The 17,238-nt window shown below is 40.9% G+C and overlaps 2 protein-coding genes across 12 annotated transcripts in view; one reads left to right on the top strand and one right to left on the bottom strand.

The window, feature by feature from the left end:
* The window catches only part of RNF212B (ring finger protein 212B), a 64,874-nt gene extending 50,438 nt beyond the window's left edge, over positions 1–14,436 (bottom strand). For 2 of the 10 annotated variants that reach the window (XM_023622318.2, XM_070241195.1), the window contains exon 1: positions 14,258–14,431. Coding sequence is in view for 5 of the 10 variants with exons in the window: in XM_023622340.2 (XP_023478108.1) it covers positions 5,313–5,356 (44 nt within the window). In the remaining 5 variants the exon portion in view is untranslated. Of the gene's footprint in view, positions 1–5,312; positions 5,633–13,681; positions 13,713–14,257 lie in introns of those variants that run through there. The other 8 variants (XM_023622294.2, XM_023622287.2, XM_070241204.1 and 5 more) reach the window with 7 other exon arrangements.
* SLC7A8 (solute carrier family 7 member 8) overlaps positions 14,295–17,238 on the top strand; it is a 50,969-nt gene continuing 48,025 nt past the window's right edge. The window contains exon 1 of one of the 2 annotated variants that reach the window (XM_001493818.7): positions 14,295–15,407. In XM_001493818.7, coding sequence (XP_001493868.1) covers positions 15,257–15,407 — 151 coding nt within the window. In that variant the 5' untranslated portion in view covers positions 14,295–15,256. The remainder of the gene's footprint in view (positions 15,408–17,238) is intronic. The other variant, XM_014733498.3, reaches the window with a different exon arrangement.

Below are 17,238 nucleotides of genomic sequence, written 5' to 3'. Positions count from 1 at the left end.
TTATTTTCTTCTAGAAATTTCAAAAATCTAGACTTATAGTTTTGGATTTACATTTAGGAATGATTCATTTTGAGTTAATTTTCCTATATGGTATGAGGTGTGGATTAAAGTTCTCTTGTGTATATGTGTGTGTTGTTTAGTTTTGGGGTTTTTTTTTTCTTCTTATGGATATCCAATGTTTTCAGCATCATTCATTGAAAAGAATGACTAAATTGCCTTTGTCAAAAATCAGTTGTCCAGGGGCCGGCTCGGTGGCGATTAAGTTCACATGTGCCAGTTCGGATCCCGGGTGCAGACATGGCACTGCTTGGCAAGCCATGCTGTGGTAGGTGTCCCACATATAAAGTAGAGGAAGATGGGCCCGTCTTCCTCAGCAGAAGGAGGAGGATTGGCGGTGGACGTTGACTCAGGGCTAATCTTCCTAAAAAAAAAAAAAAATCAGTTGTCCTTAATAAAACAATTCCATTTATAATAGCATCAAAAAGAATAAAATACTTAGGACTAATTTAACCAAGGAGGTGACTTGTACATGGAAAACTACTTAATATTGTTGACAATACTACCCAAAGTGATATACAGATTCAGTGCAATCCCTATCAAAATCCCAAAGGTGTTATTTACAGAAATTGAAAAACTTATCCTAAAGCTCATGTAGAATTTCAGAGGACCCAGAATAGCCAAAACAATCTTGAAAAAGGAGAATAAAATGGAAAGACTCACATTTCCCAATTTAAAAACTTACTACAAAGCTACCATAGTCAAAACAGTGTGGTTCTGGAATAAGGATAGAAATATAGACCAATGGATTAGAACTGAGAATCCAGACGTAAACTCTCACATCTATGATCAACTGATTTTCAACAAAGATGCCAACCAAGGCCATTCAGTGGGGGAAATAATAGTCTCTTCAATACATAGGATATCCATATGAAAAAAGAAAAAAAAGTTGGACCTTTACCTTATACTATATACAAAAATTAACTAAAAATGGATTAAAGGCCTGAACATAAGAGCAAAAACATAAAACTCTTAGAAAAAATATAGGTGCAAATCTTCATGACCTTGGAGTTGGCAATGGTTTCTAATTATGACAAAAGTACAGGCAACAAAAGAAAAAAAGGATAACTGAACTTCATTAAAATTAAAAACTTTTGTGCATCAAAGGACACTATCAAGAGACCAAAAAGGTAATCTACAGAATAGGAGAAATTATTTGCAAATCATATATCTGATAAGGGTTTAATATCCAGAATGTATAAAGAACTCGTACAACTCAACACAAAAAGGCAAATAACTCAGTTAAAAAATGAGCAAAGAACTTGAATAGAAATTTCTACAAAGAAGATATACAGATGGCCAACAGACACATGAAAAGATGCTCAATATCATTATTCATTAGGGAAATGCAAATCAAAACCACAATGAGATACTATTTCATACCTATTAGGGTGGCTATAATTTTTTTAAAAGGAAAACAACAAGTTGGGGAGAATGTGGAGAAACTGAAACCCTCGTATATTGCTGGTGGGAATGCACAATGGCGCCTTTGCTGGAAAACAGTTGGGCAGTTCCTCAAAAAGTTAAACATACAACTACCCTACCATATGACTCAGCAACTCCACTTCTACATATACACCCAAAAGTAATGAAAACAGGAACTCAAACAGGTCAATGTTCACAATATTGATGCAGCATTATTCACAATAGCCAAAAGGTGGAAATAACCTAAGTGTCCATCAACAGAGAAATAATGTGGTATACACATACAATGGAATATTATTTGGTCATAAAAAAGAATGAAGTTCTGATACATGCTACAACATGAATGAACTTTGGAAACATTATGCTAAGTGAAATAAGCCAATCACAAAAGGACAAATGTACGATTCCACTTATATGAAATACCTAGAATGGTCAAATTCGTAGAGAAGAAAGTAGATTAGAGGTTAGCAGGGACAGTGAGAAGGAAAGAATGGGAAGTCATTGCTTAATGGGCACAGAGTTTCTGTCTGAGGTGATGAAAAACTTTGGAACTAGAGGTGATGATTGCACAGCATTGTGCTACCACAATTTTAAGAAGAATACCACAAAGGTGAAGTGCCTTCTCATTACGTAACATCAGGGGGTACCTGATATCCACATGACAAATTGGTGATGTTAATCTCGATCACCTGGTTACGGTCGTGTTTGCCAGGTGTCTCCAGTTTAAAGTTCAATATTTTCCCTTTCTACATTCTTTGGAAGCAAGACTACAAGTCCAGCCCACCCTCAAAGTCGGGGAGAAGTGGTTAAGCACCACCCCCTGCAAGAAAGAGTATCTCATGACATTAGCTTGTACATTCCAGAACAATCTGGAATTGTTCTGTAAAGAAGATTTGTTTCTACTCCACCACTCAGTTATGTATTCGATCACTTATTTATATCAGTATAGATTCATGTATACTTTGGATTATAATCTAATACTATGCTATTTATTTTGTTGCTCAAATTATTCCATTTGGCTATTGGGGAGCTCTTTCAGGATGATTCCTCCATCCCTTTGAAATTTTTTTTTTTTTTTAATGATAATTTTTTTTTTTTTAAAGATTTTATTTTTTCCTTTTTCTCCCCAAAGCCCCCCGGTACATAGTTGTATATTCTTTGTTGTGGGTTCTTCTAGTTGTGGCATGTGGGACGCTGCCTCAGCGTGGTTCGACGAGCAGTGTCATGTCCGCGCCCAGGATTCGAACCAACGAAACACTGGGCCGCCTGCAGCGGAGCGCGCGAACTTAACCGCTCGGCCACGGGGCCAGCCCCATCCCCCTGAAATTTTAAACACTTCTTTCATTTTTGGTATTACAAGGTGCTCCAGACTTATTTTGTATTTTTCTTGCCCCAGTTCTAAAATCAGACATTTCTCCAAGGATCCTTGGTTGCTTTTATTGAAGAATGGTATTTTGAAACCAAAATCTGGGCACAAGGTGTGCTCATTGCTACGGTGATTTCGTTGCTTCTAGATCCTCTGAGTGGACAGTACTAGGTAATATATGTATGGGTACTAATTCATGTAAACACACATATCTCTCATTGTTTGTATCTCTTTATCTGCATGTATGTTAAGCTAAACCTGAGTTCATGCTGATGTCTCTGATCCTAATCCAGTACAGTGTTCATTCTAGGCTTCCCTTCTTGCTTTCTTCCCTTCTTACTTCTCTTTGACAGTGAGAACCCTGACTCCCAACATCAGTTATACATGTACTTATTTGATCAACCCCAGTATATATGTAAATATGTAATGTATATATGTAAAACAGTTTCAGAACTGTTAACCTATATCCCATGAGAAATAAATTCAGCTGGAGTACAGTGTCTATATACAGTATGTGGTCCTTTTTTGACACCTGAAGAAATTTTGTTATGGGTTGGATATATTAGTTGATACCAAAGAATTATTGTTAATTTTGTTAGGTGTGATAATTGCCTTGTGGTTATGTAAGAAAATGTCCATATTTTTAAGAGATGCTTACTGAGATTTATAGGGATGGAATGATGTCTGGAATCTTAAAATACTTCAGCAAAGAAGATAAAAGAAATACAGGGAGTGGGAAAGGATAGATAAAGCAATGTGGCAAAATCTTGATAATGGTAGACTCTGGGTAATGATCTAGGATATGAGAGTTCACTGTACTCTTCTCTCTACTTCTGAGTATGCTTGCAATTCCTCATTGTACAAAATATTTTATTATTTTAAATTATATTTATTTTAGATAGGCAAATCATTTACTTAGTGAAAATTCAAAAGCTATCAAAGGACATATAATGAAAAATTAGTCTTCCTTTTTCCACTGTTCCCAGCCACCAAATTCTCATTTCCAAAGGCCACTGATAGTGCTAATTCTTGTGTATCTTTCCAAAGATCATTATATATTCATAAATAAATGCATATATTTATATATATTCCATTTTCCCCCTACACAAATGGTAGCATACTTTATATTGTTTTATACCTTTTTAAAAAACATTTAACTTTATAATTTCAGACCTACAGAAAAGTGCAAATATAGAAGAATTCCTGTTTACTTTAATCCAGATTCCCCAAATGTTAACATTTTACCCTATTTGCTTTGTTATTCTCTCTATTGTTACTGTTTTCTGTTCCATTTGAGAATAAGTTGCAGACATAATGCCCCATTACTCCTAAATATTTCAGCGTGTATTTCTCATAAACAAGGATATTCTCTTCCATAAACACAGTACAATTATCAAAATCAAGAAATTAACATTGATATGGTGCTATTATCTAATCTAGAAACCTTATTCAAATTTCTCCAATTGTGCCACAATGTCCTTTATAGAAAGAGAAAAAAAGTTTTTTCTATCCAGGATCACATTTAGTTGTCCATTAAAAAAAGTGAAAACGTGAGGAGGCCAGTCTGGTGGCGCAGTGGTTAAATGCACACACTCCACTTTGGTGGCCCGGGGTTCACCAGTTCGGATCCTGGGTGCGGACATGGCACCGCTTGGCACACCATATTGATGGATGCATAGAGTGTTTCTAATTTTTAACTATTGCAAAAACATGCTGTAATAAACATCTTTATTCAATTATCTTTGCACACCCATGCAATTCTTTCTAAAAGCAATTTTATAGACATATAAGTGTTCCTCGAGTATACACATTTTATAAATATATCTTGAATCCGTCGTCTTTCCCTTTACCACCTTTGCTTTCTTTTAGTCCCTCTTTTGTCCTTGCTTTGATCACTCTGACTGCCTCCTAACTGCTCCCTGCCTCTGTATTTGCCCATCTCCACTTCGTCCTACTGCGGCTGCCAGGTCCAATCACAGCTCTGCTTAAACCTGCCTGACACTTTCAAGACAACTTACAGAGCATGGCACTCAAGCTCTTCGTGATCTACATTTCTTTTTGCACCTCTCAACATTTGGTCAAAAGCACAGTGCACTTCAGTCACATCAAATTTAAATCACGCTCTCTCTGTGTGACTTTGTGCAAACTGTTTCCTTTGCCTGGCATATCCTCCTGATTAACTTCTATTCATCCTTCCAGACTCAGCTCAGAAGTCACTTTCTCCAGTGGCCTACTCTGGCATGCCCACTGAGGGGCGCTCCCCGAGCATCCTTTGCCTGACTCTACCATGGCCCTTGTCTCACGGTGTTATAATTGTTCACTCCTCTCTCTCTCTAACCAGACTGGGACTACAGCTTCGCTTTGGGATTACCAGTCCTTCCGTGGTGTCTGCTGTGTAGTAAGGATTCAGTGACTATTTGATAAATGATGGAAAAGGAAAGGAAATGATCAGGGAGAATCTTACCTGGCTTCCAGATCCATGGTAGTACACTCAAACAGGAAACACATCTCAGTGGGAAAAGAGAAATTTAGGGATGAAGTGAAGATGACTGGTGGTTATATAAAGTTGCTACTGTTGGGTACTATAGGAGAAGGATCCATCTGGCAATTAAATCATTCATTCAACAGGGCTTTCCTGAACAAATGCCACAGACCAAGCACTGTTCTAGACACTGAGAATATAGGAAGGAAGAAAAGAAAAGAAAAGTCTTGGCTCTTGTGAAGTTTGGGGTTCTTTTGTTTTGTTTTGTTTTGTTTTAAGATTGTTAGGGCCGGCCTGGTGGCTCAGCGGTTAAGTGCACACATTCTGCTTCAATGGCCTACGGATCGCCAGTTCAGATCCTGGGTGTGGACATGGCACCACTTGGCAAGCCATGCTGTGCTAGGCGTCCTACATATAAAGTAGAGGAAGATGGGCATGGATGTTTGCTCAGGGCCAGTCTTCCTCAGCATAAAGAGGATTGATAGCAGATGTTAGCTCAAGGCTAATCTTCCTAAAAAGAAAAAAAGATTTTTATTTTTCCTTTTTGTCCCCAAAGTCCCCTGGTACATAGTTGTTTTTCATTTTTAGTTGTGGGTCCTTCTACTTGTGGCACGTGGGATGCCACCTCAGCATGGATTCATGAGCAGTGCCATGTCTGCACCCAGGATCCAAACTGGTGGAACCCTGGGCCGTCAAAGCAAAGCCGGCCCCTCCCCTGGGGTTCTAGTGGGACAATTTTATCTAAGATCCTACTGAATCCCAGGCGCAGAGCGAGGTAGGGATAGGGATGGGGTGCAAAAACATAAGAAATTTCATCTGTCCCTTCAAAAAGGCTATGACTTGGGGCTGGGCAGTGGCATAGTGCTTAAGTTCACATGCTCTGCTTCAGCAGTCCAGGGTTCACAGGTTTGGATCCTGAGGGTGAACCTAGTACCACTCAACAAGCCATGCTGTGGCGGCGTCCCACATATAAAAAATAGAGGAAGATTGGCACATGTGTTAACTCAGGGACAATCTTCCTCACCAAAAAAAGAAGACTGACCTCATAGGGAATGCAAATGTACATAGAGTTACACACACTACAAAGCAGAATATGTGATCCTTGCAGAAACATAAATTCACCAAGTCAACAAATATTATTGAGCTTCCATATTATGTACCAACTGTACATGGTAACACATATGGTCCTTGCCTTCAAGGCACTTACAGTACAGTAGGAGAAAAAGATATTCTTTTAAAAATCTCACAAATAAATATACAACCATTAAGTACTGTTATAAAAGATGAAACACCAGGAATGATGAGAGCATGCAATTTGGGAAGGCTTCCCTGAGGAAGTATGGAATGCTATGAGAACACAGAGAAAAGAGAAATCAGGTTGATCTGGGCAGGTTTCCTGGAGGAACAGGTATTTCGATGAGCCTTAAACAAAGTGAAAGTTTTATCCTGCAGAGGTCGAGGGGAGGGGCAGTCCAGGCAGAGAAAAAGCACCAGTAAAGTCACCAATCTGGGAAAGTACAGCACGGTCCAGTGTGACTGAAGAGAAGAATGAAGGGGGCATCAAAAGGGATGGTGAGGAAAAGAAGATGTTATGGGAAAAAAAGCTGGAGAGATGGATTGAAGCCTCTATACAGGAGTTTAGACTTTATTTTCTAAGCTAGTGGTTCCCCCAAGCAATAGGTAGATAGACTGAATTAGAATCTGAGAGGGAATTTTGTGGGTAAAATGAAGACCAGCCATTGCACGAAGTTGCCACCAGAGGGCACCATAGGAGAAGGTCTGCCTGAGAAATTATTGAGCACTTCCCCTGTGGCAAGGATATATGTTAAAAGTTCCTGGGGTGATTGTGGTGCTCACTCAGCCAGCCTTATGGACTGCTTCGTTATACAATGGAGAACCATCAGAGGCTTCTGAGCAGGATAGAAATATGACCAACCCATATTTTATAAAACATAACCCTGGGAACAGAATGAAGGGATGGAAGGTCACAGACAGGGAGATTAGTTGGTAGGCTATTGTGATGGGACAGGAGAGAGATGAGTAGTTCTGAAATAGGGCAGGAACTATGGGACAGGAAGAAGAAGACAGCTGTGAGGCGATTTTTGGAGACAGAACCAACAGGATTTGGTGACCAGCTGGATATGGGGCTACAAAGGGAGAGAGAGGGAGGGAAAGATGAAGGCCTCAGGCCTGGGTGATGAAGAGTGTGATGCCAGCCATGGGTGGAAATTGGGAACACGGGAGAAAGAACAGCTTTGTCTGAGGAACAGACAGGAGTTTGGTTTTGAACCCAGTGATGGGTATGACCTAATGGGACTAACACCGGGGCTCAGAGCTGGGTCCTGTATTCTCACTCTAAGCACCCTTTCTGAGTATATGAATTGTAATTTGTTGAAAGTTTTCTTCTGCTCCTTGCATCTTCTATGTTTTTATTGTCTATGGCTTTCATGCTGGAGCTTTCCTCAAATGTTCAGTGATCCTCTGTTGAGGAGACAAGGTAACTAAGCTGTCCCTGGACTTTAGGAAGAAAGAGAAAGATCTAAAGTATCTGCATCTAAGGTCCCTGTATTAGTCAGGGTTCTGCTGAGAAATAGAACAAGCAGGAGATGACAGATTGATGGACGACAGATAGATAGGGATATATACATCCAGAGAGAGAAAGAGAGATTTATTATGGCAAATTGGCTCACGTGATTATGGAGGCTGAGAAGTCCCACCATCACCCGTCTGCAAGCTGGAGACCCAGGCAAACTGATGCTGTAACTCAGTCTGAGTCCAAAGCCCTGAGAACCAGGGAAGTCACTGGTTTAAATCCCAATCCGAGGGTTGGAGAAGATGAGATGAGATGTCCCAACTCAAACAGGAAGATAGGAAGCAAAGAGGGGCCAGCTCCTCCTTCCTCTGCCTTTTGTCCTATTCAAGCCCTCAACTGATTGGATGAGGCCCATTCACATCGGGGAGAATAATTGACTTTATGAAGTCTACATATTCAAATGCTAACCTCATCTGGAAACGCCCTCACAGACACACCCAGAAATAATGTTTAATCTGGGGCACCCTGTGGCCAGTCAGGCTGACACATAAAATTAATCACCGTGGTCCTTGAGGTCCTTGAAGGCAGGTGATCTTTGTTCACCATTATATCCCCAGGATCCAGCACAATAAACAGTTGATCATTATTGGCGGAATACGTGAATAAATTAATTGCGCACACTCATGTCTATGTAATCCAATTCCTATTTGAATTTCTTTCTCAACTAGTCTGATAAATTGTGTAGTATTGAAAATTTCCTAAAAGACCACATTCTCTCACTATAGATTTTACGTCAGTGATCTCCACACCATAGCCTGGCAAAAGTTTCAGGTGATTGGGTCTGTAAATTTTCACCTAACTAGACTTTCGTAATTCCTTCCCAACTTTGCTACACATTTCTTGAGATCACAGTTAATTATCATGATTTGGTAAGAAAGTAAAAAGAAATAAAACTATATTTTAAAAATTTTTCTCGAAATATATAACAATGGACACCTAAAATATACGTAATGATATAAACCACTGTTACTACAATAAAAAAAAAAAGACTAAAAAATTAAAAAAAGTTTCTTAAGAAGAACAATTAAAAGCATAGCTATCACCAAGATATTTAGCCATTTACTAAAGTAGGGAATACCAGAGGAAGAGCATATTGGGTGGGGCATGCACACTCTGGACTTACTAAGTTTGAGCTGCCTATTAAACAGAGACATCAAATAGACAGAGAGCTAACTCTAGAGTTTATGAAAGCGATGAGGGCTGCATCTATAAATTTGGGAAATATTCATGTATAGACACTACTGAAAGTCTGAGGACTAGATGAGGTCACCCAGGTAGTGAGGGAGGATTGAGAGGAGGAGAGGTTGGGAAGAGAAAAGGATCCAGCGGAGGAGACTGAGAAGTGGCCAGTGAGTTAGAGGAAAGCCAGGAGAGTGGATGCCCAGGAGCCATGCTGCCGTGAGATCAATAAGATGAAGACTGAGAAATTACCGATAGACTGGACCACGTGGTGGCTACTGGTGATCTCGACAAGAATGGATTTGACAAAATGACAGGGATGAAAGCTTAGGTGCAGTGGATTCAAGCATGAATGGAGGTGAAGGAGTGAAAAGGGGAGCAGAGAAGTTGGGTGGCAGCTGAAAAGGAACATGGAGTCAAGGAAACTTCTATTAGATTTGGGTTTTTTTAAGGGGCGCTATTACAGCACATTCGTATGCTGATATAATCTAGTAGAGAGTGAAAAATTGATGATGCAGGAGAGAGAGGAACAATTGCAGGAGCAAGTCCCTGGGTAGGTGAGATAGCACAGGGAAGCTAGTGCACGAGTCAGGGAGATACATAGGAGCATGGATGGCACATGAGTTTCTGTGGGAGGGAAGGCAGGTATGTGGGGAAAGCTAGGGGTAGCTTGACAGATTTAGTGGTTGGAGGATGTGGAAGTTCTCTTCTGTCTACTTCTGTTTTCTCCATGAAAAATTGGCAAGGACATCAACCAGAAGTGAGGATTTGGAGGATGGTGTTGGTTTGCAGAGAGAAGGTAAGTGGTACAGTCAGTTGACTAGGATTGCTGGGCCGTGTTGAGGGCCTGCTTGAGATCTGAGCTCTGTGTGAAATGATCTTCGAAGCAAACTTTTGATCATGTTTTTCTCCTCTTTCTACAATCCACCCCCTCCCCAGGAACCAAGGGCTACGTCTCACTACGATTATTTGGGATATCAGTTCATTAGTTATTATGTAATTAATTTATTTATTATGCATTAATGTACATCACCACTTATTCATTCATTCAACCACATTCATTGAGTGCCATGCCTGGCACATTCGAGGTACTAGGGTTACAGCAGTGAACAAAACAAATTTCTGATCTCAGGAAGCTTATCTTCCACATTCTAAAAACTATGAGTTCTCATCTTTGGTAAAATAAATCCTCAGTGAAAACCAATCAGGAAGTGGAAGTTTCAATATTTAAGTGCTCAGAACTGGAGTTGCCTAAATCCTTAGAAAGAAGAATACCAAGGCCCCGTGACAGACTGGGTCTAGCAAAGGAGGTCAGGACTTGCAGCCTGGCTGTTTCTTTCTTTCTCACTAGTCCTGGGCTGGCTCTATGGAATTCAGCCAAGTGCAGCAGACGAAAGAGTAATCTGCCGGAATTTTTGTCTCTAGTGTCAGAGCAAAGATTCATCATTAGCTCCAGAAGGGCATGAATTAATTGACCATCAGGTCAGAGTCTGCTCCATCCAAATTCTCAGGACTGCATAAACCTTAGCAGAGGGGCCGGTCCAGTAGTGGCGCAGTGGTTAAGTTTGCACGTTCCGCTTCGTTGGCCCAGGGTCCACCGGTTCAGATCCTGGGTGTGGACATGGCACCGCTCATCAAGCCATGCTGTGGTAGGCGTCCCACATATAAAGTAGAGGAAGATGGTCATGGATGTTAGCTCAGGGCCAGTCTTCCTCAGCAAAAAGAGGAGGACTGGCAGCAGTTAGCTCAGGGCTAATCTTCCCCCCAAAAAAAAAAAAACCCTAGAAGATCAAACCTCCTTTGAACTGATGAGTATGTCCAAGAGGCAAACAGAGCACACACTAAACAGGGCTTGTTGTAACTGACTCATCTCATGTCATCTTCCTTTCTCTCTTTCTGACCTGTTTGGATTATTTTTTTCTTATTTCTTTCCTCCTCGCTCACTAATTTTCAACTGCTTTCCATTTTTTAATGAAATAAATGCTCCTAGAACCACTAGCTCAGGAAGCCACTGTATGGCAGTGGTTGCTGAGATTCTAGAAGGAAAGTTGGCTTTAATCGACATTAGGGTTTCCTTCTCACTCTGGGCATGTAGGTGTGAGAAGAAGAGTGGAGTGGGAGCATAGCCTGTCAGTTCCCTCCAGGAAGAGACTTGTTCCTCTGTTAGTGACCTCAGACTTCACAGCTCTGTTATAAAGAATAAGAATAAAGTGCTTGTCTACTGGGTCCAAAAAAAGTCAAGAATGGAGTGAATATGCCTTGTGTTCTATTCCTTTGCATTAACAGATACTTCCTACTTGTTGTTTCAAAAGGGGAATATTGGAACAGACAGTGTTTTTGTTCAATTATTATACAAGCAGCATATCCCCATGCCATGTCTCTCTTTGTGAGGTAGGTGTCAGTCTCACACAGCCTTTCTCTTTCTAAATCCATATTCATGAGAAAACAGCTCTCTTACCAACCCTTTCCCTGGTTAAAAGGATCAATTTCTTCCCATCGTAAGCATGCAAAACAACAGTAAACAATCACCCAGATACTGGAAACAGAGTTGTACTAAAGTACTTGGAAAACAGCCAAAACCAAAACCGAGGACTGTGTGAAGGGGGTGGCAAATGTTGAGGGGGAGGGCAGATTAGGTCGAGTGAGTCTCACCAAACAGATGTTGTGTTGGCATCAAGGTGGGTCTCAAAAAAGCACAGTTATGACGCCAACTCAAGAAGACATGGACGTGGCCCTGAACAATGGTCTTCTGTTGCCTTCAGGCAAAAGAAGTTGAGGCTTCAGCAAGTAGCTGTACTGTCCCGGGGAAAGCTCTCAGTGTAAACCATTGATAGCCTGCTTGTCCCTGAATAGATTAAGTGTCTTGTCTTTGACCTCAGGTAAGATGCTTGTCTGAACCTCAGCTTCCTAATCTTTAAAATAGGAAAAAATGATTGCTTGGTCTACCCAAAGTATTTGATGAGGAAGAAAAAAATGACATATCATGCATAAAACAGTTTGCAGTCTGTAAAGCACTGTTTAAAGTAGAATGAAAGATATCAAGGCAAACGTAGAATAGAGTTATGAATAAAAAAGAATTCAGTGCTCAAAATTTAAGAAATTTAAGTTAATCATTTCTATATATTTTTCTCAACATGTTACACCAAGACTTCTTTCTCTCCTATGTTCAATGTTAGTCATGTGGGATTTTCACACACTGAAGGCTTATTTTACAAGACCTCAACCTGAAGAGAGCCATATAATATAAATAAATGGTCCTGTTGAAGGAGGGGACGGTCCTTTCCTAGGTTTCACACTGTGCCATTTATAGACAGTCATCGGCCCCTTGTAATCTCCAAGTGCTAAAGAAATAGAAATATTAATCTTCAAGCACCCTTCCTTTCCAATTTGGTATGCTTAGCACCATTATACCCCAAGAATGTATTTGATCCCATAAGTCCCCTTAGCTTCTTAGTTCATAAACTGAGATGGCTAAAGCTTACCATATTGGGTCAGTTTGCACTGGATTTAGCAAGAGACCTCAAATTCACCACATTCATGTTTTATCTCATATTAAATGTATATCATTTAAATTAGAAATATAAACATTACAGAAAGAACTCATGTTTGAGAAGCAGAAAGATTATTTGTTTTATACCTTGATGTTGAAATTTGAGCAGAAGTCTTCAAATTGGCTTATTTAAAACGAATCCATTAAATTTTCCCTCAGTGCTTTCTGATGTTGTCAGGAACGGCAGTGGCAATTTCAGTTTTTTTCTTTTTTTGAGGAAGATTAGCCCTAGCTAACATCTGCTGCCAATCCTCCTCTTTTTGCTGAGGAAGACTGGCCCTGAGCTAACATCCGTGCCCATCTTCCTCTACTTTATATGTGGGACCCCTACCACAGCATGGCATGCCAAGTAGTGCCATGTCCGCACTCGGGATCTGAACTGGCAAACCCTGGGCTGCTGAAGCGGAATGTGTGCACTTAACTGCTGCGCCACCAGTCCGGGCCCACAAATTTTTTAATTTCCGGTGACTCATCCCCTCCTGTGGACTTTTGTGCTATATTTTCCCTGTTTTGTCTGTTCTTTTTTTCTTTGTGTTAAAAATCCTTTACACATCTCTATTCCCCATCTTTTTTTTTTTTTTTTTTTTTTGCTGAGGCTTTCAATTTGCTGAGGCTTGAACTGGCACAAGGAGAATGGGTTGAACTCCCAACCTTTGAAACCTCTTAATACTTGCTGAGTGATCAAGGGGCAAAGTGGAAAAGACTGTTGATTGATCTTTACCCCGTTTGAAAAAGCCTTTGCTGCATAATAGTTCAACCATCTCCATTTTAAGGAATTAAGTATTTATTTTACTTAAAATCTAAAATCTTTTGGAACATTTTCCAAAAAGTGAGATCAAATTTCTGTACTTAGTGGTCAGTTTGGGGAACTATATTTTTTAGACCCACTTTAAAATCAAGTAATTTGCATAATATGTTTAATCCAGATTCAAAATAATTTATTTTAGATTTATAGTGTTGTCTGCTATATAGCTTCTTGCTGTTTTTTCAAAGGACTTTACACTTATAAATAGACATCATTGCTCTCACCTGTAAGGCAGCAGTTCAACTGGGTGAAATTCTTCAGGGACCCAAGGCACAATATCAATATGGTAATAAGTTAGTCATCTCTTAACATCAACAATCTGCTTCACAACAATCAGAGACGTATTGATAACTCCCTGTCCCCTCCCTGGTCTGCCTTCCAAATAATTTATAAATGCAAAAAATATTAGAAGTTGTGTAAGTTCCCATTCCACCAGATTTTGTCATTCTTTTCTGGAACCAGGATGGGAGTCATTTTTTCCTGTCTCAGCTAACACTAAATAAGAGCTGTGAACAGTAAGGCTACCACCTCTTCCTGGTGATTTGTTACCGCTCTACTCTTCACAGCTCACAATTATACTAAATGAACCTCTTTTCCATTATGCTTCTTTCCACTCCCCTCCCCCACCCGTGGATTCCCTACTTTCAGAAACTTGAAGATGATTCCCTATGATCTTCTCTCCTGTGTCCTCAAATAATCCAGACATAAATATTTTAATACATTCACTAGTGTATTTCTGATGGAATTAAAGTGTCTGGACAACCAGTCCCTTATTTACAAAGCTCACGAATTCTTCTGACCTGTAACGCTATACCAGCCATCGAACTCTCCCGGAACAGTTGATATAGATGGATTTTACTTCCACTTCTTACAAGGAGAAGGATGGAAAGAGAGCGACCATTACAAAGAGAAATATTTTAATCCATCTTCTCGGCGATCTCTGGAGGCTGTGTGCTAATCTTAAATTGAAGGATGGAGCGGAACCGAGGAGGTGGGGGCGGAGCTAAGCTCAGCGCATAAAACCCCTTGCTAAAAGGGAAGCACGTTCGTTCGTATCTGCCCGAGCCACTCTCCGTAACCAAGAGAGATGGGGCAGCCTGTGCCGTGAGGACCGAGACTGGAAGAAGAAAACCAAGGACAAGAAGACAAGCGAGACAGAAGAGGACATCTCGAGAAAGCGGAAGGCAGGAGACCGGGAGGGAAAAAGAAACCCACAGCAGGTGCAAACAAGATCTAGAGCAAACCGGTCGGGTCCACAATTGTTTTCCTGGAAGAGAAGAAAGTACTGGAGGATTACCCTTTTTTCTCTTCAGTTAATGAAAACTATTTTTATTCTCATCATAAAAGAAAACGCTAAGGGGAGGTAAAGACAATCTCTGTTTTCTTAAGGGGAGACCTGAGGGAAATCCAGACTCTCTGCAGCGTCTGAATTAAGCCGTTGCCTGGTACACATTGCAGGACCATCCTGGTTTCTGAAGATCTACATCCCTTTCATGAGAATTCCAGCCGGAGGAGCTGGTACAGTTCTATTTTTATATTTAAATATCTATGTCCTTTTCCCCCCTTTTGACAACACTTTCCTTGCTTGTAAGCACGAATGACAAGAAAGTGTCAACACGGAGTAGAAATATATTCAGTTTTCTCTTTTAACTGCCTGGGTCTTTTTTAAGAGGGTAGGAGTGGTCCTTATTTCAGGAAAGGACGTTTCAATTTGAAAGGCACTCTCTCTAAATATATTTACACCCACACGCATTTAGAAAGAGAGATACCTTTCCGAGGTTGAAATCCTACTGAGAAAGATGGAAAAAGGAGCCAGGCACCGAAACAACACTGAAAAGAACCACCCAGGTGGGAGCCAGTCGGACGCCAGCCCCGAGACTGGTTCCGGAGGGGGTGGAGTAGCCCTGAAGAAGGAGATTGGATTGGTCAGTGCTTGTGGTATCATTGTAGGTGAGTCCAATTCCTTTTCCCACCAACCACTCCTCCCCCTCTCTGGTGGTCCTCCTGTGGAACCTTAACCCCTCTAAAGTCCTATTTTTGCTGCTTACTCCCATAGAAAAGAATTGTCATCCACCTGTGCTGTAACCTATCCCTACTGGTCAAGTTTGAGAGGCGTAGGAAGTGGTGTATGTCGTTACATCTCTTCCTCCAAACCAGGCTGAGGTTCTTCCAGTGTTCATAGAATGAGCAAACTTGGGTCACACACTTAGCTGATGGTCAGCATTGCCTGGGAGCTTGTTGAAAATACAGGTCTCCCTCCTGGCTCCACACTTGAAGGTTCAGATTCAGCAGGCTTAAGGCTGGGATAGGGAACCTGAATTTTTAACAAGCTTTTATGCAGCCACCTCGGCAAGCTGTGGACTGGCTTTTGAGATGTATTTAGTAAGTATTATGTTGTTTTATATTATCTGAAACTATGGACCTAAGGGATGTGTAATAGTAAAAATAGCTATGACAGCGGTACTAATGCCTTGCTTTCTATAGCTTTTGCATCTTAAACAGCACTATCACTCTGTGAAGTAGATGTGACAGGGCTATTATTCCCATTTCACAGATGAGGAAATAAATTATGGAAGAAAAGTAGAGACAGCTTGTGCCTTTCTATAAATGTATAGTTTGCAATTTCTCTAGTTGCCTAGTGGAGTCCACCTGGCTCTTAATATCCACAGAAGACCCTGTGAGATTCTTGAAGGGAGATGGGAGTACCTAGCATGTGGAGTCAAGGAGGAACTGACCAGTAAAATGTGTCCTGGCTGGGAGGCTTTGAAGCTGGGTTGCCTGGGTGTCCCTGGGAGCGCCAGTCCAGGCCACTCCAACCCCCTATCTGTGCTCTACTGGGCAGGGAGTCCCAGATATGGCTCCATCTCTGGACAGCCCATCCTCCTCTTTCCAGAGAGGCCCTAGAGATGCATGGGCAATAGCTCATTACTGTCCTCACTTCCGAGGGTGAGAGTTTCTTCCCTGTCTTTGGTAGAGGGCTCTACCTTCTTCCCAGAGAAAGGGGTGCAGGGTGATCAAGCCAGATATGTTGCCATGTCATCTCTCCAGAGTTCCTTTTGAAGGTTTATTGTGTCCTGGTGCCCAGAAACCAGTTTCTCTGGACGACCCCAGGGTTCATGCAGTAGCACAGAGACGTTTTGGCACCTGAGCAACAGTGACACTGGAGAACATCCTTGAAATCAAATAAAATCAGTACAGTATTCAGATAATCCTCTTCACCTCTACACCCAGATCTCAGCGGTCATGTTATCTCCACTCTGTTTTCGAAATGGAATCCCACTTTGTCTAATTATCTGACTCCAGGAGGCTTTCCAGGTGTCTACAGTTGTAAGAAAGGCAATGCTATTTTAAACAATTGTAGTCATGGTCTGAATCCCTTATTACCTTTTCTTTGCCTCTCCTTTGTTTCAATTGCTCTAAAAAGTGAGATCAGCAAAGTACTCAATAGGTACAGCACACGCCAATTTAAGGTCTATAATTAGCCCAGAGCCTGTTACCTCTTTCACCAGTTTGACTGATAGGATTAAGCATTTCCTCCCTTTGGGAAGGTTCTGATTCATACACAGATGTGCACACCCACATGCACACAAGCATAATCAAACATCCTTTGTGCCTCAGCCTTGCTCACCTGCTCCTACATATGGGCAGGTCTTCAAGGGTAGGAGATATTTTCCTATATACTGAGGGTTTTTTTGGTCTCTTTAACATTTTTCTAAGACTATGAAGAAATGAGAATGTTCAGGTATAAGATGTACAGTTTCAGTTGGATGAATGTTACCAC

Source organism: Equus caballus, chromosome 1 (assembly GCF_041296265.1).
Source record: "Equus caballus isolate H_3958 breed thoroughbred chromosome 1, TB-T2T, whole genome shotgun sequence".
Lineage (NCBI taxonomy): Eukaryota > Metazoa > Chordata > Mammalia > Perissodactyla > Equidae > Equus > Equus caballus.
This window is presented reverse-complemented; position numbering and strand designations above follow the sequence as displayed.